Source organism: Quercus lobata, chromosome 2, assembly GCF_001633185.2.
Source record: "Quercus lobata isolate SW786 chromosome 2, ValleyOak3.0 Primary Assembly, whole genome shotgun sequence".
In the NCBI taxonomy this organism is placed as follows: Eukaryota; Viridiplantae; Streptophyta; class Magnoliopsida; order Fagales; family Fagaceae; genus Quercus; species Quercus lobata.
The window spans coordinates 51,923,895-51,945,746 of NC_044905.1; the positions used below are offsets into that span (position 1 = coordinate 51,923,895).

The 21,852-nt window shown below is 37.6% G+C and overlaps 3 protein-coding genes across 3 annotated transcripts; 2 read left to right on the top strand and 1 right to left on the bottom strand.

The window, feature by feature from the left end:
• Nucleotides 1–1,048: 1,048 nt before the first annotated feature.
• LOC115975814 (30S ribosomal protein 3, chloroplastic-like) lies at nucleotides 1,049–2,578 on the top strand. Its single transcript, XM_031096814.1, has 2 exons — nucleotides 1,049–1,397; nucleotides 2,131–2,578. Exons 1-2 carry the CDS (start codon nucleotides 1,116–1,118, stop codon nucleotides 2,410–2,412), a joined length of 564 nt encoding a protein of 187 aa, XP_030952674.1. The 5' UTR covers nucleotides 1,049–1,115; the 3' UTR covers nucleotides 2,413–2,578.
• A 5,931-nt stretch (nucleotides 2,579–8,509) lies between these two features.
• LOC115966107 lies at nucleotides 8,510–9,457 on the top strand. The gene has a single exon (XM_031085451.1). The coding sequence runs from the start codon at nucleotides 8,510–8,512 to the stop codon at nucleotides 9,455–9,457; it is 948 nt and encodes a 315-aa protein (XP_030941311.1).
• A 4,367-nt stretch (nucleotides 9,458–13,824) lies between these two features.
• Nucleotides 13,825–15,899, bottom strand: LOC115978064. Its single transcript, XM_031100089.1, has 5 exons — nucleotides 15,666–15,899; nucleotides 15,438–15,541; nucleotides 15,128–15,299; nucleotides 14,931–15,053; nucleotides 13,825–14,829 (listed from the first exon to the last, which is right to left on the bottom strand). Exons 1-5 carry the CDS (start codon nucleotides 15,849–15,851, stop codon nucleotides 14,500–14,502), a joined length of 915 nt encoding a protein of 304 aa, XP_030955949.1. The 5' UTR covers nucleotides 15,852–15,899; the 3' UTR covers nucleotides 13,825–14,499.
• Nucleotides 15,900–21,852: the final 5,953 nt, after the last annotated feature.

Here is a 21,852-nt window from a genome sequence, read left to right on the forward strand (position 1 = left end):
ACCTTTATTTATTTATTTTTTGAGGAAATATTTTAATTAATTTAAGAACCCTAGAATTGGTTTTCAACTTTTAGTTAATTAGGTGTTGGTTATTGTTGTCGTTAATTCACTAGATTGTGGACAACAAGGTTGAGATGAATACAATCATTTAAATTTTTTTTTTTTTTTTTCATGTAACAGGGGAGCTAATTTCTAATTTCGTTTCTTTTTCAATGGTAAAATGTTTATTTTTTCTTTTTTTAATTTTTTTAAATTTTATTCTTTTTTTAAAATATATATTTTAGTAAATTTTCATATTTTTAAATTAAAAAAAATTTAAAACTATATCATTTTGGAAGTAACTAACAAGGAAATTCTAACAAAAAATGATAGGAGACCAAAAGTGAATTTATTTTATAATACAAATGTTGGTATCTAGATTTTTTCAAATATTTGATTATTTCATTCAGTGTATACAATCCCCCATTTTACACACAACAAGTTATGAGGAGGAGGAATCCCTTAAGGTAATCTCAAGATGCTCGCAAGAGATTTTAAAATCAGGATTTCATGGATATTCATGAAATTATGAGGCCTTAGGAATCACTTATAGGAAGCGAATAAACTTGAAAGCTAAATGACTGAATTGAATTTTAGTTAAATTGCAATTTGTAATTAGGAAAAGTTAATGGATGTCCTAAGAGCATTGGATTAGAATTTTTTTTTTAAATTTATAAAAAAAAAAGTAATTAATTTTTTGACATTTTTTTATATAAGATAGAAATTCTACTCTAAAATAATTTAAGTGTATCTTTAGGTGAAACTCTCTTCTGAAAACTTGAATTCCAACTCTTACGGTTTTACCTTCCATATCTCATAAGCACTAATATTTGTAGAGTAAGTATCTCATCCCTGGAGATAAAAGAGATATCTAAACATTCTTAAAATGTTTCATTAAGTATTGCTTTAATTTCATCTATTCGTTATTTTTATTTTGCACGATGAAGCTTACCATGTTGGTAGCCCGGGTAAGAAAACGACCCATACCCGATTGTCCGATTCATCTTATCCTAACACCGTAGTAGTATTAGCCACCAAAAAAAGCTTTGTAACAGCGCTGTGTGTGTGTGTGTGTGATGTTAGCAATGGCGGTTCAACCAAACCTGAATGTCTCTCTGAAGCCCTTAGCGTTCCCTTCCCAAAAGATTAAACCCTTATTAGAAAAAGCCTCAATCTTTGCAAACCCAATAAGTAAAACAATCTCACTCTCCAACTTAAAGCTCAGAAGCGACCGTCACACTCACACAACCAAATTGGTCAAACCAATTTGGGCCTCAGCCACTGCAGAAGCAACAGTTGCTGAAGAACACACTGCCTCAGATGATGATTTCACCTCCCAATCCCCTCCAGATAAAGAGGTCTCTCTCTCTCTCTGTATGTTTGTGTGGTTAATGGCTTTTTTTTTTTTTTTTTTTTTTTTTTAAGTAAATTTTAACAACTGGGACTTGGGTTTTAAGTGTTATGTTTGGTTCCTGGCAAAATAGGGAAAGACAAAATGGAAAATTGGTATGATGTTTGTTTTGTTGTTACAATTTGTGGAGAAGGGGAACTTTCAAGTTCTTGCTTTTGGGTTAATTATGTGAGTTAAGTTTGAGTTCTTAATATACTTATCAAAAAAGGTTTGAGTTCTTTGTATTAGTTGTGCACTGAATTGTTATTAAGAAAAAAAAAATTTGTTCTTTATGTGTTTCTTTAATGAAGAGAACATTAGTGAAATTATTCCTTAGAAAATGTATTGCTTACTTTAAACAGACTATGATTAGTAGAATTGTTATATTTTTGGGACACCCTAAATACAAATAACTGAAAACTTGCACCCTATTGAGCCTAATACAACTATTTGGCACAATTCAGCTGTGTCGTGGCTAATGAGCTTCAGCTCAAATGGTGCTTCCTTCTCCTTGTAACAACAAGGTGGAAGGTGAGGTAATCGGTTCAAAACTCATTGGGAGCATGTGCAACTACATATATATTTCTTATTTAATTGAAAATTTGAAAGCAATAAAAGCTTCCTTCTTTTAATAAACACATTTTCTCCATGGCCAAAGCAAGAATCAGTGGTTAAAGTGCTTATTTGTTTAATATTTGTAGAAGCTTGGGGTGGTTGTGAAGCCAATGGAGAAACCACGGATTGTATTGAAATTCATTTGGATGGAGAAGAACATTGGCATTGGGCTCGACCGGATGATACCTGGACATGGTACCATCCCACTCAGTCCCTACTACTTTTGGCCAAGGAAAGATGCTTGGGAGGAGCTCAAGGTTTTACTTGAAAGCAAGCCCTGGATATCTCAAAAGCAGATCATTATTCTTCTCAATCAGGCTACTGATATCATCAATTTGTGGCAGCAGAGTGGTGGAAATCTGGCATAAGCTTCAATGTAAACATTTTTGAATCTTCAGCATATTATGTTATAAGTAGATCCCTCATGAATGTTAGGCTGTTGCTGTTGTAACCTGTTGTATTAGAGCTCTTTGAACTAATTGTATGCTTCTTGTTAAATTAAATGGAATATGGTTTCATTTAGCCATTTGAATATTTCATAGTGTGAAATTTCTAAGCTGTATAGAGTTGATTTATGTAGGAAATTACATGAAGGTTTTTCTTAATGATGCAATTTAACTTCTGTTTCTCTTGGAATTAGTTTGGTGGTTGAATTCATAGGCATACCCAGCAAGTGGAATTATCCCTACCTAGCTAAACTTTTGTAGGTAGGAAAGAGTATTATTAGCTGAAGAGCTTTCTAGTTTAACAACCAGAACCAGAACCTGAGCTTTCCAGTTTAACAACCAGAACCAGAACCTCTACCACATCTGCCTGCCACCATGACAACCTTCAAAAACATTTCTGTCACTTTTCAATTCCCAGCAGATTTAGTTCTAGTATCATGCTCTAACCCCATTTCCTCCTATGAATTTCCAGTTTCTGCAACTTAGCTCTGTAAATCTTCTTGCTTGAAACTCTGGACTTCAGAAGCCTTTCAGCTTTGTTTTCAGAACTTCAACCTCTGAATGACTTCTGTTAAAATTTCATCTGACATAAGAATTTCCTATCCTTAAGCTCTGCTCCTAGCTCACTGCTATGCTGCACTACTTCACTAGCTGATTTGAAAAAGCCAGTTTCCTTGTCAGATTCTCGCTAAGGTTGTGGAGCAAAATTTCAATTCTTATCTTGGGAGTGAGTTTTCTGGAGGTGGGTTGCTGCTAAGTTTTCTTGGGCTGATTTGAACATTCCTAAAAAGGAAGGTGGCATTGATTTGAGTGAAGTTTCTGATTGGAATAAGATGGGTGTGATGAGATATATTTGGAATCTCTTTGTAATCGCTGAGTCTATTCGGGTTGCTTGGACTCATGCTTACATGCTTAGGGGTAGATCCTTTTGGTTGATCCCTATTCCTAATAATTTTTCATGGGGGTGGAGAAAGATTTTGTAGGTTAGGAGTGAAGCAAGGCATTTGTTGAAGTATAACGTATGGGCAGGAAGTTTTCTTGCAGCATGATGCTTGGAAGAGTGATGCGGGAAGCGTGAGGAAGGTTTGAGTTAAAGTTACACTTGATATAATTCTAAGTAATGTTACACTACTTGGTACATATTTTTTAAATGGATGTGAATTTTGACAAATCTTCCATTGGATTACATTTTCTTCTTCTACCCTCCATGCTTACAAAATTTCAAGATAATAAGTGATCAATATATATCTCATCTATAAAATGTTTACATTTCAAGTTTTTGTATTTTAAAATTATGCATAAAAGATGGGTTTCTATATCGAATAGTAAGGGGCTATTTGGGCGAAAAAAAAATGCTCACTCATCACTCATCACTCAAATATCATCACTCATCACTCTATAACTCATTTCCTATAACTCAATAATCCCCAAATATTTCCAAAACCCAGTTTGGCACCTAAAACTCAGTTCTATTTTCAACTTTAAAAAATAAAAAATGTGGAATCCACCCTTTGACCATGCTACCATTGTTCCACAGATATGTCTTCTTCTTTATTCATTTTTTTTAATAAATAAAAAATTGACTCTTTCTCTCTATTAGTGTCTTCTTCTTTGAGAGTGGCCACAGTGCAGGTGAGAGGTTTTTTTTTTTTTTTTCTTTTTTTTTTTTTGGGGTTTGCGTTTGTGGTTTTGTGAATCTTTGGAAGGATTTTATGGTGATCGAGGACTTGGTGAATTTAAAGGAAGATGGTGTTTCAACTGAAGAAGCAATAGATGTGAAGAAAGGAAGAAAAAAAAAAAGAAAAAAAGAAAAAGAAAAAAAAAAAGATACACTGAAGCAATAGATTTTAGAGACCAATATCACATTTCGGAAACAACAAAAATGGAGGCTGAGAATGAATAGTTCTGTAGCCATTGGCTAGGCATTATTGCTCTACCACAGATGGGACTTAACATGTGGGTGGGACCATTAAGTTCAGCAAAATTACAAAAATGCCATCATAACTCAATTTCTATAACTTAAAAACACCTAAGACTTGTTTTCAGTTTTTGTATCTCATTACTAAAAAATGTAAGAATTGAGCCATGAAAACAAAATTTGAAAACAAATCCAAACAAGTTGCATCTCCGTGGTCCCACCATTTTTCAGTGATGAGTGATGAAAATTGGATAATGAGTGATGGAAACATCAAAATCCAAACAGCCCCTAAATAGCATTCGATTGGTACAAAATTTGGCATACATGTTAAGAACATAGAACAAATATGTAATCCAAAGATAAGATTTTCAAAATTTTAATCCTAATAAAAATTTATTGGTAGTGTAACATTATTTAGATTTACACTAGTTGTAACTTGATCTTGTCCCTATTAGTTAATTATGTTTTTATTTGATTTCCTAGAGTCAAGATTATTTTTGTAAGTACAAAATTTGCTTTCCAAAGTCAACTAGAATTAGGGTTTAGTTTTAGTCTTTTATATATGTTAGAATATTCACTTGTGAGTAATATGGTTGGTTAATTAGTGAAGTCCCCCATTGGATACTAATGAGAAGAAAGAGGGGTTAATATAATATACATGAGCTTACCCATTGGGCTTAAGCCTTTTGGGTTAAGTGGTGTCTTTATATGTTATATTAACTACTTAAGGAGTCTCCCCAAGATGTTTCTCTCCCCAACAAGTGATATTAGAGTCGATGGTTTGAGGGCAAGTGTTTGTTAGTGGATTCCACCAAGTAGAATGAGGAAGACTCCCATGTTCTCTAACCCATGGTTGAGTGAAGGTTCTACTAGGTGCATGTCAAAGACAAGTGTTTGCTAGTGGGTCCCACCAAGTAGAATGAGTAAGACTCCCATGCCTCCACCCATGGTTGAGTAAGGGTTCTATTGGTAGTGAGTCAAGATAATTGTATATTGGAGATTCCTGTAGTTGTGCAAGGAAGACTCCCATGTTCGCCCTAAGCATGGTTGAGTAAAGGGAACACTATTGGTGATGGTGATGCATGACACTTGGATTGTCAAGAAAAAGACTTACGTTCAAGGGGGAAACCAATTGAAGTGCCGCAAGTGACTCGGTAGAAAGGCTCACATGTGAAGGGGGAGATTTGTTGGAATATAATCATGTGAGTGGTGTGGTTGGTTAAGTAGTGAAGTCTCACATTGGATACTAATGAGAAGAAAGAGTGGTTAATATAACATAGTTGAACTTATACCCATTGTGCCTAAGTCTTTTGGGTTAAGTAGTGTCACTATATGTTATATTAACTACCCAAGGAGTCCCCCCACGGTGTTTCTCTCCCCAACAATATATAAACATGTTATTGTACTCCTATGGTGACAAGTTAATGATGAATAAACTCTCTTGGAATTTTCCAATGGCCTGGTGTCAACTCCTAGGCAAACTATCCTACTTGGTGCTTACTCCAAGTAGCCCTAGGTTCATACTCCTAAGTTATTTTTTTATCTTTTCTGTTCTTCAATTTTCGTGTTGCATCAAGTTTTGGTTTTGTTTTGTGTTGCATACTTATAGTCCCCTTTTATGGCAAGTACCCTAAGCGATTGCTGCAGGTTTAAGTCCACGAATTAGCCTCTAAGGCTACCTACCAACCAACCGTCTTAGACCCCGGAAAAGTGGGAATCTTGTGCCTTGGGTGATCATTTTCTTTTTAAACTACTTTAATTGTTTTAATAATATGAGCTTGGTAAGAAACCATGCATTTCTAAGTTCCTTAGAGAAGGCCTAGCTACCTTGAATCAATCATAAAGTTTCTTTAATCTTTTCTGTTTCTTTTATTTCTTTGTCATGGGTGGCTCTTTCTTTTTCTTCGTTGAGTCAAAATCTTTTGAATTTTCTGTTGAAGAAGGGGGTTCTTTTTTCTTATTACGTATTTTTGAGAGAGTCAGAGATTCACTTTGATCAGTGTTCATGGGCAAAGAGAGTGCAAAAAGACTGTTATCTATGATGGAAGGCTTTATTTTCTTTGAGTCCCCTGGACACTTTGCGTGAACTGTTAGAGATGGAGAGACAATTTTTATTCTTCAATCAGGTTCCAATGCACATGGCTCTTTTCTTATGATTTCTGAACTTTTACATGGCCGTCGGAAAGGCTTCATAGTAGTATCGGAAGGAAATTTGGGCAATGGTTGGAGAGGATTTGGTTGTCAGTTGAGGAAGGCTATAGCTCCGGGGACTCTTGCCATTAATCTGCCCCTAAAACTTTTACCTGGGTCTAAAATTAAAGCCTCAAAATCTTTTGCGGCAGCGGTGGTGCAAGGCCGACGAAGTGAACCCAAAACTCACAGGTTGGCAGCGGAGGAGTATGCTCTGACCCAGGATTCTCGCGACGAAGTGAATCCTAAACATTTAACGTTGGATTCTCGAAATTCCAACATAGCAAATCCGGGTTCTCAGACCTAGGATTCTTGCAAGAGCAGACTTGGGATGGAGAATGCTCTGATTGGGGTGATTTTCTCTCCTGTCTTTTCAGATGAGACTGAAGGTGGGGTGAAATTAAACCTTTTTATTAGGTTGGAATGTGGGCCTCATGGTAAGTGGGGGATTAGTTGGTCCAAAGTCACTGAGGTGGACCCTTCGATTGGCCAAGCCTCTAACCCAAAGCCCATTGATTTCATTAAGCCCAAACACAAACCTGTCCCTTCGGTTGGCCAAATTACAAACCCAAAGCCCTTTCAAGCCTCTAACCTAAAGCCCATCCCAAACCCAAAGCCCACTCAAACCTGTCCCTTCGGTTGGCCAAATTCCAAACCCAAAACCCTTCCAGCTTCGATTGGCCAAGCCTCTAACCCAAAGCCCAAACATAAACCTATTTATAAATGGAAGCCCAAACCCCACCAGCCCCCTTTGACACAATATTAGACCCACCCACACTCTGTGTACTCCTCGCAAGCCCCTCCCTCACACCTATTCTCTTCGGCATCATCTAAACCTGGTAGCGATAAGATCGATGTTGAGCTAACACTGTCCCATATGGAACCGACATGCACCAAGAAGTTTCTCTCAGTGCTCAACAACTCCAATGCCTCCGTGACTGAGTCTATGTGTTCCGATGCTTCCGTGGATGAGTCCTTGTGCTTCGATGGTGATGTGGCCCTACAACATGACATCCAACGGATCATGCATCAGCACTTTGACAACGTCATCAAGAAATGGGGGAATTCCGAGCAGTGGGTTCTTGAATTACGAGATGAGAAGAGGGTGGCAGTCCCAATTCAAATTTCTTTGCCACCAGGAGATGTCGTTGTCGGAGTGGACGACTCGAACTAGTTGGTGATGGTACCGGGGGTGTCATCGGAATCTAAGGAGATTAATTCAGAACTAGAAAAATGGGTTGATGTTATTGTAGAGGATTGGGTTTCAAATATTTGCTCCGAGGATGCTTTTCAATTTGCTGATTCTTCGCCACCTCTAAATGTCGATCCACTAGCTTTCTCTTTGCCTATGGGTGCCATGGATATTTTTGAACGGTCAGCAACTCTGGATGTGGAGACATTGCTGGGTAAGGACATTTACTCAAAATGGTTTCAAGAAAAATTCAGTGGCTTTGATGATTTTCTTGGGACATCCCTCAAAGGTTTGGAAGAGCCAGCAACCAAATTCCTGTTGGCTGTTGAAGCTGAGTTACAACAAAGGGCTATTAAGGAAAAATTTGAAAAAGCTGTGAAGAGCTCAGGGAGGAAATGAATAAGGGAATTGAGGGGTTTATTTAGCTCTGTCAATTATGGTTCAGCTTCTTCAAGGAGCTCTGGTAATGGTAAGGACAGGGCTCTAATTGTTTCCCAATGAATTTGAAGATTTTATCTTGGAATGCTAGAGGTTTGAATGAGAAGGATAAACGACTTAAGGTTCGTAATTTTTTACTCTCTTGGAGGGCTGATATCGTTTATTTGCAAGAGATAAAATTGGAATGGGTTACAAGAGGTCTTGTTTGAAGCATATGGAGTTGTCCTTTCATAGATTGGTTATATTTGGGTTCTGAGGGTGCTTCCGGCAGAATCCTGCTCATGTGGGACAGAAGGGTGGTTGAAAAGATAAAGGAAGTAGTGGGGCATTTTTCGATTTCGTGTAGGTTCAAAAATGTCAATGACCATTTTGAGTGGGCCTTCACAGGTATCTATGGTCCAAATTTGAACAGGAAGCGTCAATTTATGTGGGAGGAATTGGTTGGCTTGAACAATTGGTGGAATTTGCCATGGTGTTTTGGAGGTGATTTTAATGTCATCCGCTTTGGATCGGAGAGGTTAGGGGCGGGAAGATTTACTTGCTGCATGAATGATTTTTCGGATTTTATTTCTCTTCATGGGCTAATGGATAATCCTTTGGAGGGAGGTCTTTACACATGGTCTAACTCCAACTCAGCCTCTAGAATAGATCGGTTTCTCTTCTCTCCGGTTCTGGTAGAATACTTCACTCATTTCTCCCAAAAAAGGCTTCCTAGAGTGTTATCCGATCACTTCCCAATTCTTTGGGAGAGTGGGAGTCATCGAAGAGGGCGAATTCCTTTTCGTTTTGAGAATATCTGGTTAAAGGCGAAGGGGTTTTTAGATAAGATGAAGTCCTGGTGGGAGAATTACCATTTTCAAAGGACTCCTAGTTACATTCTTGCCAAGAAGTTGATTGCTCTAAAAACGGACCTAAAGAAGTGGAACGAAACAAATTTTGGCAATATCATAGTCAAGAAGCAGCACTTATGGAGTAAGTTGAATGCTTTAGATGTAAAAGAGGACAATCAACCTCTAACAGAGGAGGAAAAATTGGAAAAAGCAACCTTTCGAGCCAATCTTGAGAAGGCAGCCTTGTTTGAGGAGATTAGCTGGAGACAAAAGTCTAGAGTGTTGTTTTTAAAGGAGGGCGATTCCAATACGAGGTTTTTTTATAGGATGACTAATTCTAATAGAAGAAATAATTGTATTGAAAACCTTATGATTGATGGGTCTTTGTCTTCCAACTAGGATAGGATCACTAATCATATTGAACAATTCTATATGAACCTATACTCTGAGCAGCAAGTGCAGCATCCTTTCTTGGATGTATTGGATTTTCCAAGGATTTCAAGGGATAATGTGGATTGGTTAGAGAGACCTTTGCAGAAACACCTACATTAAAACCTGACAAACGACCTTCATGGACAGCCTTATTCAACATTCTACCAATGGCTTCCATAACCAACACAAATAACAAGGGGGACAAAGGATCACCTTGCTGCAACCCCCTTGAACTTCCAAAGAACCCATGGGGAGTACCATTAATAAGGATAGAAAAATGAACCGTTGATAAACAAAAAGAGATTCATCGCCTCCATTTATCAGAAAATCCACAACGCTCAAGCAAGAGTAAGAAATCCCCAGTTCACATGATCAAAGGCTTTCTCTATGTCCAATTTACATAACAACCCTAGCTGACCAGACTTCAATTTACTATCAAGACATTCATTAGCAATAAGAACGGAATCAAATGCTGATTCTCCGTATGGTGCTCATTTGGTTTGAGGCTGTGTCTGATCTGAAGGTAAATTTGGGTAAGTCTAAACTGGTGGCTATGGGGGCAGTTCATAACATGGATCTTTTGGTGGCTGTCTTAGGCTGCAAGCAAGGGTCCCTCCCAATGAAATATTTGGGTCTTCCTTTGGGGGAAAAATTTAAGGACAAGTCAATTAGTAATCCAATTCTAGAGAAGATGGAAAGAAAATTAGCAGGTTGGAAAAAATTATATTTATCGAAGGGAGGTAGAGTCACCTTAATTAAAAGCACTCTCTCCAATCTTCCTACTTATTTTCTTTCTTTATTCCCTATTCCTGCTTCCGTGGCCAACTGAATTGCTAGACTTCAGCGGGACTTTCTGTGGGGTAGCCTAGGAGATGAGCCCAAATTTCATCTGGTTGATTGGTCTATGGTGTGTACACCACTTTCTTCAAGTGGGTTAGGGATTAGGAACTTGAGAACTTTCAATGTAGCTTTATTAGGGAAGTGGCTATGGAGATTTGGGTAAAAAAGGGATGCTCTTTGGCATCAAGTGATAGAGTTGAAGTATAGTTGTGATTGGGGTGGTTGGTGTTCTAGCTCTTTCTCTAGTCCATATGGAGTCAGTTTGTGGAAAAATATTAGAAGGGGGTGGCACTCTTTATCTCGGTTTATTATGTATGAAATTGGAGATGGATCAAAAGTGCAATTTTGGCTAGATCGTTGGTGTGGAACTTCTTCTCTCGCAGACCGCTATCCTGAATTATTTAGAATTTGCTGTAGCAAAGAGGCAAGTGTGGCGGATCTAATGAGGTACACCAATGGAGTCCTCCATTGGGAGATTCAATTTTGTAGGGAGGTGCATAATCGTGAATTGGAAGCTTTCAGGAGCTTCATCAATACCATTTATAACATTCCTGTAAGGGGGATCGGGGAGGATAAGAGATGTTGGCTGCCTTGTAAGAGTAAGGGGTTCACGGTTAGTGCATACAACCATCTTCTTGTTGGCCATAGTGAGCAGTTTTTCCCTTGGAAAAGCATTTGGAAGCAGAAGATCCCCTCTAGAGTGGCTTTCTTTGTATGGACCACAGCCTTAGGGAAATGTCTGACAATTGACAATTTAAGAAAAAGAAAGGTTTGCATTTTGGATTGGTGTTATACGTGCAAGTGTAATAGTGAAAGTGTTGACCATCTATTCCTTCATAGCCCGGTTGCTTCGGAGTTGTGGGATATGGTTTTTGGTTTATTTGGAGTTTGTTGGGTCATGCCAATGTCTGTTGTCGGGCTTTTTGCTTGTTGGCAAGGTCGTTTTGGTCGCCATTGTAATGGAGATATTTGGAAGGTTGTTCCTTTTTGTTTGATGTGGTGTATTTGGAAGGAGAGAAATAGTAGTTGTTTTGAAGACATTGAGCGTTCCATGCCTGATCTCAAGTTTCTATTTTTCCGAACCTTACTTGACTAGTTCTCTATGTGGAGAAACCAACCTTTTTCTTCTATTTTGGATTTACTTGACTTTTGTAATGTTCATTTTTTATATGTTCACCCCTGTGTACTTGGGTGTTTCTCTCTTTTTGATATCAATGAACCTTTATTACTTATAAAAAAAAAAAAACTTATAGTCCCCTTTTGCCAAAGTATGGGTTTTGTGGGATTTACGATGCTGCAAGTGTTTAAAAAAAGTATCTAGTACTAGTTTGAATGGTCATGGAACTGGCTTCCTGCCAGGTTTGATGACTTAGTTACAATTCAAGATATGCTAGCTAAAGTACCAATTAGGGGTGAAGATCAGGTGCAACGGATGGCTACTGCTCAGTGCTCACCGTCAGTTTACTTGTCAGGATTTTTGGCTAGTGATAAGGGATAGTAAGGCTGAGGTTATACTGTGGAAGTTTGTGCCGTCTCCTTGTACCTAAGCATGCATTTGTGAGCTGGTTGGCAGTGAGCAATAAGCTCACAACCAGAGATAGATCCAGTTGGGTTTATTCAAGGGATATGCCATATACTTACTGCAGTAATGAGGCAGAATCTCATGATCATCTGATTTTTGTGTGCCTTTTTTCTAGTAGGATCTGGATGGCAATCATGAGGAACACTTGTTCAATTGGCAAATTGGTTGCTGGTCTTATGAGCTTGATTGTTGCATCTCTGCTGCTTGTACTATTTTGATCTGATGTATAAATTCTCATTCATAAATAAATAAAAATAAATATAAAAAAACCTGTAAGAGAGAGAAGCTATAAACTAATCCATCACCCCACCCCTCCTTTTAAAATCATTACCAGTATCTAGATGATTTAAATTGTTCCTTTTGTGTGTGTGTGTGCACGTTTGGCAATTTAGCAGGAAATAACTTCCAATGTTACAAGTGAATTCAAAACTATAAGCAAGATTCCTAAGACGAATCAGAATCTGTGGTCGTATAGGTCCTGGTGGTTACCTTGCTGGTTTAATTTTTACCTTTTTGTACTTGAGTCCTGTTTCTTGGCTGATGTCTATTGTTATTAGTCAGTGTAGTTTGCCGTTTGCCTCATTATGAACTTCATTGTTTGTGCTGGTTGTTTCACCATTTCGTCATTGTATTCAGGGAAATAACCTTACAACTCACCCCCACCCACAAACCAAAAAAGAAAAAGAAATAGGAAGAAGCAATTTGATATTGCACTCCCACAATTTTCCTTATTCAGATTAGCTTCATACTGATTCATTCTTCAATTCATTGGGCCAATAGTCTCATATTCATAGTTGAGCTGTAAAGTTTTAGGCTCTCTACCTAGTATGAGCTCTCAATAAGTAGATGGGATGAACATGGGCCAAATTATTTTTGAAGTTTCTTGTGGATAGTCCCTTTACGAGCCTCTTATGAATGCAGGGAAGATCTGTTTTGTCTTCCCGTCTAAATGGTGAGCTAATCAGAGTGGTCCGAGAATGGACTCATGCTGAGCTGAATCCATCAAAAGAAATCCTCAAGAACCCAATTTGATTATGGCAACTTTCCAGACATCATTTCTTGTAAAATAACTGCACGATGAAACATGCCAATGTCCTTCAGCTAAAATGGCATTTCCTTCTCTCATAAAAAATAAGAATGGATAGAAGTTCATATATAGGTTCAAAACCCACTTGCCGGGGGAGGGGTGGGGGGATGGGGGGGAAATAAAAAACAAAAAAACCCACTACATGATGGCTCTATGATTCTCAACCCTGTTGCCATATTCAAATTTCATATATGGGGAATTCTTTTTTTGTTAATCTTCTGTATTCCAGTTGAATTGTTGGGGATTCTCCGGCTATGTTAGCAAGCCAGTCTGTTCAATCACAGTTTTTGGCTTCCATTTTCTGCTTAAGCAGTATATTCATATATTGCTAAGCTTCAAATCATCATAGACATACCTTTTGACTGAAGTCGCTAAGATAAGCCAAACCTTTTACTATTCCTTTCATGATTTTGAGACAATCAGACCAAGAAAGGGGAATGAAAATGGTTTTTAGCAGTAGACTTCTCATGCAACCCCCAACCAAATCTGCCTTAGGCTTTTTAACATGGGACTCTAACACATCCATGTTTTCTCATCACTTTTTCATAACTATATCCTTTTCTATGTTTCTTCGCACCAGTGTGCCAAGGTGGTTCCAAAGTGCACCATTAAAGAACGTTTTGTGGCCCTGCCTTTTGGGGGACTGATGAATAATCCCCTATGCAACAAACAAAGCGACATAGAAATGGTGTCGGACAGACATACAAGAACAATATTTGGCTGTCCTTAAAGAATTATTCCAATGCTATATCATGCTATGAAATTTACACGTCATAATTTATTTATAGTAGAAATCAACAAATAAAAAATATGCACAGCCTCTGACTAAGCTATAGTTGAAGCTTTAGAACTAATAAAATGAAAACTTCTCCCTTCTCTATGTACTCATATAGTCTTCATTGATGCTATCTTCTTCTACATGTTTGCAAACTGTGTTTTAAGTGTTCTACAAAATTTGAGAAACCTACCTAGATCTTCCTTTCATAGGATACAAATGGGATCAGCTTAAGATTTGTGGAGAATTCATTTAGGAGATTGTCATGAAGGTATATTACTGCCCTCACCAGAGAAATTTCATCTACTATTGCATTGTATGGTCTGATGTGTTTGTAATAGATCATGGACAAGCCAGGATTCCTATCAGAATTCAGAACCCAAGTCGTGGTGCATGGTGCATATTGCTCTTTTTGTTGCTGGCTTTGTTTTTATATCTATAAAAAATGACACTCAAAAGCTCATTCTGGCACACCAGATTTAAAGGCAATTTCCATTCCCCCAAAATCTCATCTCCTGAGCCTGAGCTTGAAGCAGATAGTGTCCTTTATACTCCTGCTTCATTATTGCTTTCTTCCAATTCTTTGAGATTAATGCTATGGTTGAATTTGTCCGTTTCTTTGGAACTGGAATTATCAATGGGATGGGTCTTGTCAAAACCATATATGTTGTTTGAATGCTCAATCTCCGCTGAAGCTGCATATCCATCACTTTGAACTTTAGGTGTCATCGATCCACAAAGTTAGATCTGGTTCCTTGTCGATGAGTGGAACCACTATGATCATCTGGATCATTATCACGTGATTCGGACCTGGAGAGTTCAACAGCTGCTCTTGCAGCTGCAGCTGCATATGCTGCTGATTCAAAAGCCTCTTGAGCAGCAGCAGCTGCATTGGTGTACTTTTTCCTTGCTTTTATTGATTCAGAGAACTTCTCTTCCCGAATTATTTCTTCTGCAGCTGATTCATGGCCATTAATTCTTAGTGGAGGACTTTCCAAGTGACCTGATTTGTTTGGTTCCAGCTGGTTCTGCTTCTGGTTGATATCCTGTTTCTCCTGCAGTTGTCAAATATGTTGGAGTGGACTTCAAAATTAGAGATTAAAATGTTATTTGATGCAAAATATTGTTGCTGCTTTGTGCTGTTCATTTTTCCTACCTCCACAATCACATGAGCATCTTCCTCTAAATGCAGAGTGACTCCAATCTCCGAAGCAATTTCTTTTAGCATTTTCAATCTGATTTCCAAGCTTGGCTGCCGTGCTGAAAGCTTTTGTATCATCTAGAGAAACCCAAGACTGTTATTGCATGACAGATTTTTCATCCATAACAACCTTAAACTGCCCAATTTTTTACCTTAGGATTCACTCCACAATTGTTGTGCAACTCAATAGAACGATAAGCAAAATCTTTCCCAAATCTTGAAGTGAGAATCTCACGGATCTTCTGTAGCTCTGGGAATTCTCCACATCTTGAGTTTGCAAATATCAGGCTTGATATACCCTCCTTGAGCTCATCAGGGCACTCCCTGTACAAACATATGCATAGATATTTAAATCAGTACTAAGAAGAATAAAGGAAGGAGTTAGTTTCCAATAACCATATAGCCAAGCCAACATAAGTATCAACTTTTGAAAACTGGAACTTCAAAGAAAAGAAAACTAACTTGCTCTTTTGAAGGAGTGCAACCCTTTCTATTAGGAGATTACAGTAGTTGTCTATCATTGCAAACACATCCAACATGTTCTGCTCCTTTATGACTTGCTCAACCTGTTTAGAAATTCATTCAAACTCAGTACACATACATCAGATAGAAAGTGTGTGTGTGTGTGTGTGAGAGAGAGAGAGAGAGAGAGAGAGAGAGAGAGAGGGGGGGGGGGAGGTAAGAAATTACTCGAAGGAGAGCTCGTTCTTGATGACCAAGATTAAGGAATTCAATGACATCGGACCGTGCATGGGAGCACCGGACTTGGCGCTGGTTCTTGAGGATGGCAGTCCTGGAGATGGTCAGTTTAGCCAGGGTTTTGAATTTAGAGGTCCTGAGGTTTCTTCCAAGCAAAGCATCCAGTTTCCTACCCATCTTTGCTCCCTTTGCTTATGCTGTTGCTCTATACAACAATAGACCTCCTGGAGTAAGAACCTCAATATAGTATAGTAGCATAAGAAATGCTTATATAATATGAAAGCATGACCATGCTCATGCTGGTAATTTTAATGATTTTTTCATCATATTGAAAAGGACAAAAAGGTCGCAATTTTTGACAGCCAACTTATTGGAAATATCACACTTCTGCTCCAATTATGATTTTCCTGTTTGACAACTTTGATGAGTTCTTGGTAGCTTCTTATTCTGGAAGAAACCTAGAAATTTGATCACGTCTCTGCCAAGACTTTTATATACAATGACCATATTTTGGCACAAAACAAAAAAAGACATTTTCTCTGACTTGAGGATGAGATAGGCCGAGAGAAGTACAACAGAGAATGACCATATTATATAGCTTGTTTAGTTTTGGGCCTTTAGGTAAAAGATTCAAGACCTTGACACTATTTTTAGCTTTATAATGCCGTTTACACCGTTTTGACACTGCTTCGAGTAAGGATTGGGATACAGTTAAAATAAGAAGAAAGATAAAAGGTTGCTATTTATTTTTTTATTTTTTTACTTTTTACATTTTTTAGAGTAAAAGTGAACCCTATATAGGATATATAGGAACTATAGTTGAGTTAAGAGAATCCCTTAATTGGACTAAAATCAAGGATTTATAATGTTCCTTTATATTCAATTATAAAATATCAACATATGTTAGATGTGACATGCATGATTCACTAATTTTTCATTATTTTACAATTTTTGGGGTGATAAGTTGTGTTAGAGTAATATCACTTTTATATGTACCTCTTTCACCACTTTTAGTAGTACTAATCATAGCATGCTACCACAGCCATTCTGAAAATATTTATATGTGACTTCACCAAATTATGACCTGTTCTAGTTTATAAAAATAGTTGCATGTAGACCATATTGTCCCTTCAAGTCATTTCATCCCGTTTGACTGAATCTTTCATAGGCATAATGTGTTAATTTTTCAAACTATTTTATTTTATTTTTTTTGAAAAAAGGTGAGGTAACATTCCAGAGTGAAACCAAGAAAAAGACATGGCAAATAACTGCCACCATGGACTTCGTGTCAAATTTAAGGAAGATTCTATCAAAAGAAAATGGAAAGTTATCATTAGTCCATCTACTGGATAACTTGTTGATTTGTGCGATTGTGAGTAGATAATGTAAAGTGGTGGGTCATACAAGGCAGAAAATATTGACCACTCATAATTGCATAAGTAAGCAAATTGTGAAATTGAATTTGTGATCGGTCGTGTTTCTAGAATTATTCATCATAGTTGTGGTTAAAGTCTTACATGTCTGTTTGATATCATATAACTAAAGCCAACCCCACAACGACAATGAACCGTAAAATGTGACCTATGGTACCCACACGGATTGACTTGTCTCTGCGGTATGGGCCACTATTCTTACCATAAGACTCAGTTTCATCTCCATACAATAGGGGATTCTTGAATTTGATCAGTCAAGCCTCCATTACCACCTTATTATGTGCCCATGGTGAATAACTAGATAAAGTATCAAAAGCAAAGTATAACGAGTTTGACCACAAGTTTGTAGTTAAATAAAATAATAATCATTGATATTGGCTCATTTTTGTTTTAATTATTTGTTGAATTGGTTCAGAAAAAAAAAAAAAAAAATCTGAAAAAAATAACATGCCGAAATACTCAAAATTGAATGCTCATAAATTATCCAAACACTAATCTAATGATGGCCCCTAATTTCTATTAAATTAGTAAGTTGCCCGTGCGATGCATGGATAATTTTGTGATATTTTATGTAAAAAAGTTTTGAATAATGTTGTACATAAATTATAAAGAAAAAGTAAACTAAATTAGAGTAAAGAACATATACATTTTAAAATATTAAAAGTGGTTTAGTAGCTTCACTGCATATTTGTAGCCTTCTTAAGGTAAGATTATTATTTTTTTTTAAATCATGAAACCAAAAATAAATGCGAAAGAGTAACGGGACCATGAAATAAACTAATTTGTTTTGGGTTCACATATTTCATACTATGAAATAAAAGTATACCCTACTCTCTAACTATCTTCCACTCATCGATAGTGCACCATTAAGACTTGGTGTGGGCAAGTGTGTATGCATGTGTCTTATAGATGATTTGAAATTAAATCATAGTAGAATATGATTTTACATTGCGCACCAAATATTCTCTCTACTTATATACCCAAAACAAAAACTAACCAACCAAATTACCTAACCTAAATCATATTTAAGCCCCTAATTTAAAAAGAAAAAAAGATTACCTATAGGGGTTTTGGTGTCTTGATGGTGGTGGGAGGTCAGTATAACGGAAGTGGTGACCCCTCAAATTCCTCTTTCTCTCTCTTTCAAAACTTTTGTTAGTCTCAGGTCTTTTATTTTGATAATATATAGTGAAATAGTACCTTTTATTTAACAATCCACAACATTTTTGTGTTTCTTTATCTCTCTCTAGAGTCTTATCTTGTTAGTTATTACTATTAGCCCTTACTTTTTATTTTTTATTTAAAAAAAAAAAAAATACTAAAATAGTAGGTATGCTAAAAGACATGAAGAATAGTGAAAGGTGTGGTGTAAGCTTAGGCAATTAATGAGATAACAGTAAAATAAGATAATGTGAACTTTTGGGTAAAAAAAAAAAAAAAACTTAATGAAAGAGGTAAAAAAAGGCTAAATGCAAAATTGGAGTGCCACTTAGAAGGACCTCATGCACTCTCGCATGAGGTCTCAAAGAGAGAGATATTTTGTAACAACTTTTATTCTACAATATTCGTCCAAATTTTTTTTTTTTTTTACTCATTCCTTGAACTGAATAATTATAATGGTTATGTGTGTGCAATTTATAACTATTGTTTCACTGCATATTTATAGCCTTCTCAAGGTAAGATTAATTTTTCACCCTAAAAAAAAAAAAGGTAAGATTAATTTTTTTTTTTTAAATCATGAAACAAAAAATAAATGTAAAAGAGTAACAGGACTGTGAAAATCAAATAATTTGTGTTGTGTTCACATATTTAATACTATGAAATAAAAATATGTCCAACTCTCTCACTGTCTTCCACTCATTGATAGTGCGACATTAAAACATGGTGTGGTCAAGTGTGTATGGACGTGTCTTATAGATGATTTAAAACCATAGTAGAATATGGCTTTACATTGCGTACCAAATATTCTCTCTACTTATATACCCAAAACAAAAACTATCCAACCAAATTATCCAAACCTAAATCATATTTAATCTCCTAATTTAAAAAGAAAAAAAACCCATAGGGGTTTCGACGTCTTGATGGTGGTGGGAGGCCATTATGACGGAGGCGACGTCCCCTCAGATTACTCTTTCTCTCTCCTTCAAATGTTTTGTCAGTCTCAAGTCTTTTATAGTGAAACAATGCATTTTATTTAACAATCCACAACATTTTTATGTCTCTCTATCTCTCTCCAAGGCCTTATCTGGTTAGTTATTACTATTAGTCCTTAATTATTATTTTTTTGCTTTTTTTAAAAATATTAAAATGGTGGGTATGCTAAAAAAACATGAAAAAAAAAAGAGAAATGTGTGATGTAAGCTTAGGCAATTAATGAGAGACTAATGAGATAACAATAAAATAAGTTAATGTAAACTTTTTGTTAATAGTAAAAAAAACTTAATGAAAGAGGTAAAAAAAAATGTTAAATGCAAAATTAGAGCATCATTTGGCAAGACCTCACGCACTCCCGCATGAGATCTCTGCTTATATATATATATATATATATATATATTGATGATTATTCCTTTATAACTGTAGGGACACGATTATTCCTTTATCCATTAACTGCCTTTGTTTGGTGTGGGTGTCCTTGCCAACCACTTACTGGCCGTCAGTGGTTTAGCCACCACCACCACTTACCTATGCTGGCTGTGCCACTCCCCCCTGCCAGACAAAGAATGCTATTTTGTTTGTTTGCTTGCTGTGGCTTTTCTACCCGTTACAGTGTGTGTGCTCTCTCTCTCTATCCCCCATGGCATGCACCTGGTGGTTCCAACTCATCCTTGTTTCTTTTAGGTGGCCTGTCATCCTAGCAGGACATTTCCCCCAAAAGAGCTTGAGCAAGAACCCCAGAATAAGTTTTTTCCCCTCTCCCCACCACCAAACCATACCCTCTCTTACCTCTAACCCATGGCCCACCACTTCCTATATTGATTAGGTACGGGCTGGTGGTGCCTAGGTTTTACGCGTGCTTCACCTTCTTCGCCTACTACTCATACATTTGCTGTAATCTGGAGTTTGGTTTGTATGTTCTGCCGTGCATTTTTGGCTTCTTATGGCATGGGTTGTTTTCCGATCTACCACTCTTTATGACTTGCTTCTTTTGGGGGTTGGGCCTTGTTGGATCATGGGACTTCCTTCCTCCCGGCCTACTCTGTGTTCATTTCATAGCCTTGTTAGCATTTTCCTGCCATACCACTCTGTTATTCCTGCTGTAATGTTGTTTGACTCAATCCTGCTGGGCCTCTTTGGGCCTACTGTTTATTTCCCTTTCAGTGACTCAGTGTGTTCACCAGGCCTTTTCTTACATTGTTTGTGGGCTCTTGTGTCCCATTTTCCTCTTGGGCATCCTTGGCCTATTTGCTTTCCTTGGGCTTCCTCGGCCCTTTTCCAATCCTGCTTTCCTATGGGCCTTTACTAACTCTCTTGGGCTTCCCTGGCCCAATTACTTTATACCTCATCCTTGGGTTGATGGGTCTTCCATTAGCCCCTTACTTTCTTTGCTTGCATTACTTTGGACCTGCTGTGGCCCATTCTTGCTTTTCTACATACTGTTCATGGGTTTGCTTCTTCTCTCTTTTCGAGCCCATTCAAGCTCGTTTGCTTCCCTAGGACCCACTTTATGAGCCCGTGAGCCATTCATTCCTGCCACTTGGGCTCAATGGCTTTCTCTTGCTTGCTAACTTTGGTCCGCTCGTCTTGCTGGGCCTTTTCTCTTACTAGGCTTTGTAAAAAATGAGCCTCAACAAAGGGATTTGTGGAAGCCACACAAGAAGTAGATCTTTGTCTCACAGGGCCTTTACGCAAGGATATTGGTGGCCGAACATGCAGAAGGAAGCATAAGAATATGTGAAGAAATGCAATTAGTGCCAAAGATTTGCCCCAGATATTCATCAACTAGGAGGGGTCCTTAATCTTCTGTCCAACCCTTGGCCTTTCGCTCAATAGGGCTTGGATATTGTTAGACCTTTCCCTGAGGTAGTAAGGAATAAGAGGTATTTACTAGTCGGCATAGATTACTTCACCAAGTGGGTAGAAGCTAAACCTTTGGAAAAGACATGGATGCCAAGAGATTTGTTTGGAAAAAAATTGTCACTTGGTTCGGGATCCCTCATACACTCATCTCGGACAATGGACTTCAACTTGATAGCAAGGCCTTCAGGAGATACTATTGTAACCTGAGAATTACAAATAGATATTCCACCTCGGCTTATCCAAAAGGGAATGGACAAACCGAGGCTATCAATAAGGTCATAGTGAACAGACTCAAGAAGAGGTTGGATGACGCAAAGGGAAAATGGGTGGAAGAGTTGTTACACGACCTTTGGACATATCAGACTACACCTTACAGGTCAACAGGGGAAATGCCCTTTTCAATGACTTATGGTGTCGAGGTTGTTATTCCTTTGGAGATTAGATTCCCAATGCTGAGAACTAGTTCTTTCACTCCGAGCAACAATGATGAGTTTCTAGGGAAGAGCTTAGACTTAATTGAAGAGCGAAGAGAAAATGCTATGGTCCGATTGGCCTATTATCAACACAAGCTCAAGCAAGGGTATGATGCCAACATGAAGCTAAGACCATTAACACCTAGAGACTGGGTGTTAAGAAAAGTTTTAGGCACTGTCAAGAACCCGGCTTGGGGAAATTTGGGGCCTAACTGGGAAGGACCATATCGCATCACATCAGTGGCAGGAATAGGT

Bases quoted from the DNA above. Each gene is read 5' to 3' on its own strand.
- LOC115966107 (XM_031085451.1), top strand. From the start codon at position 8,510: ATGTGGGACAGAAGGGTGGTTGAAAAGATAAAGGAAGTAGTGGGGCAT.
- LOC115975814 (XM_031096814.1), top strand. From the start codon at position 1,116: ATGTTAGCAATGGCGGTTCAACCAAACCTGAATGTCTCTCTGAAGCCC. The intron at 1,398-2,130 runs GTCTCTCTCTCT...TAATATTTGTAG, and splicing joins AATCCCCTCCAGATAAAGAG to AAGCTTGGGGTGGTTGTGAA.
- LOC115978064 (XM_031100089.1), bottom strand. From the start codon at position 15,851: ATGGGTAGGAAACTGGATGCTTTGCTTGGAAGAAACCTCAGGACCTCT. The intron at 15,054-15,127 runs GTAAAAAATTGG...GGGTTTCTCTAG, and splicing joins ATTGTGGAGTGAATCCTAAG to ATGATACAAAAGCTTTCAGC. The intron at 14,830-14,930 runs GTAGGAAAAATG...TGACAACTGCAG, and splicing joins ATGCTCATGTGATTGTGGAG to GAGAAACAGGATATCAACCA.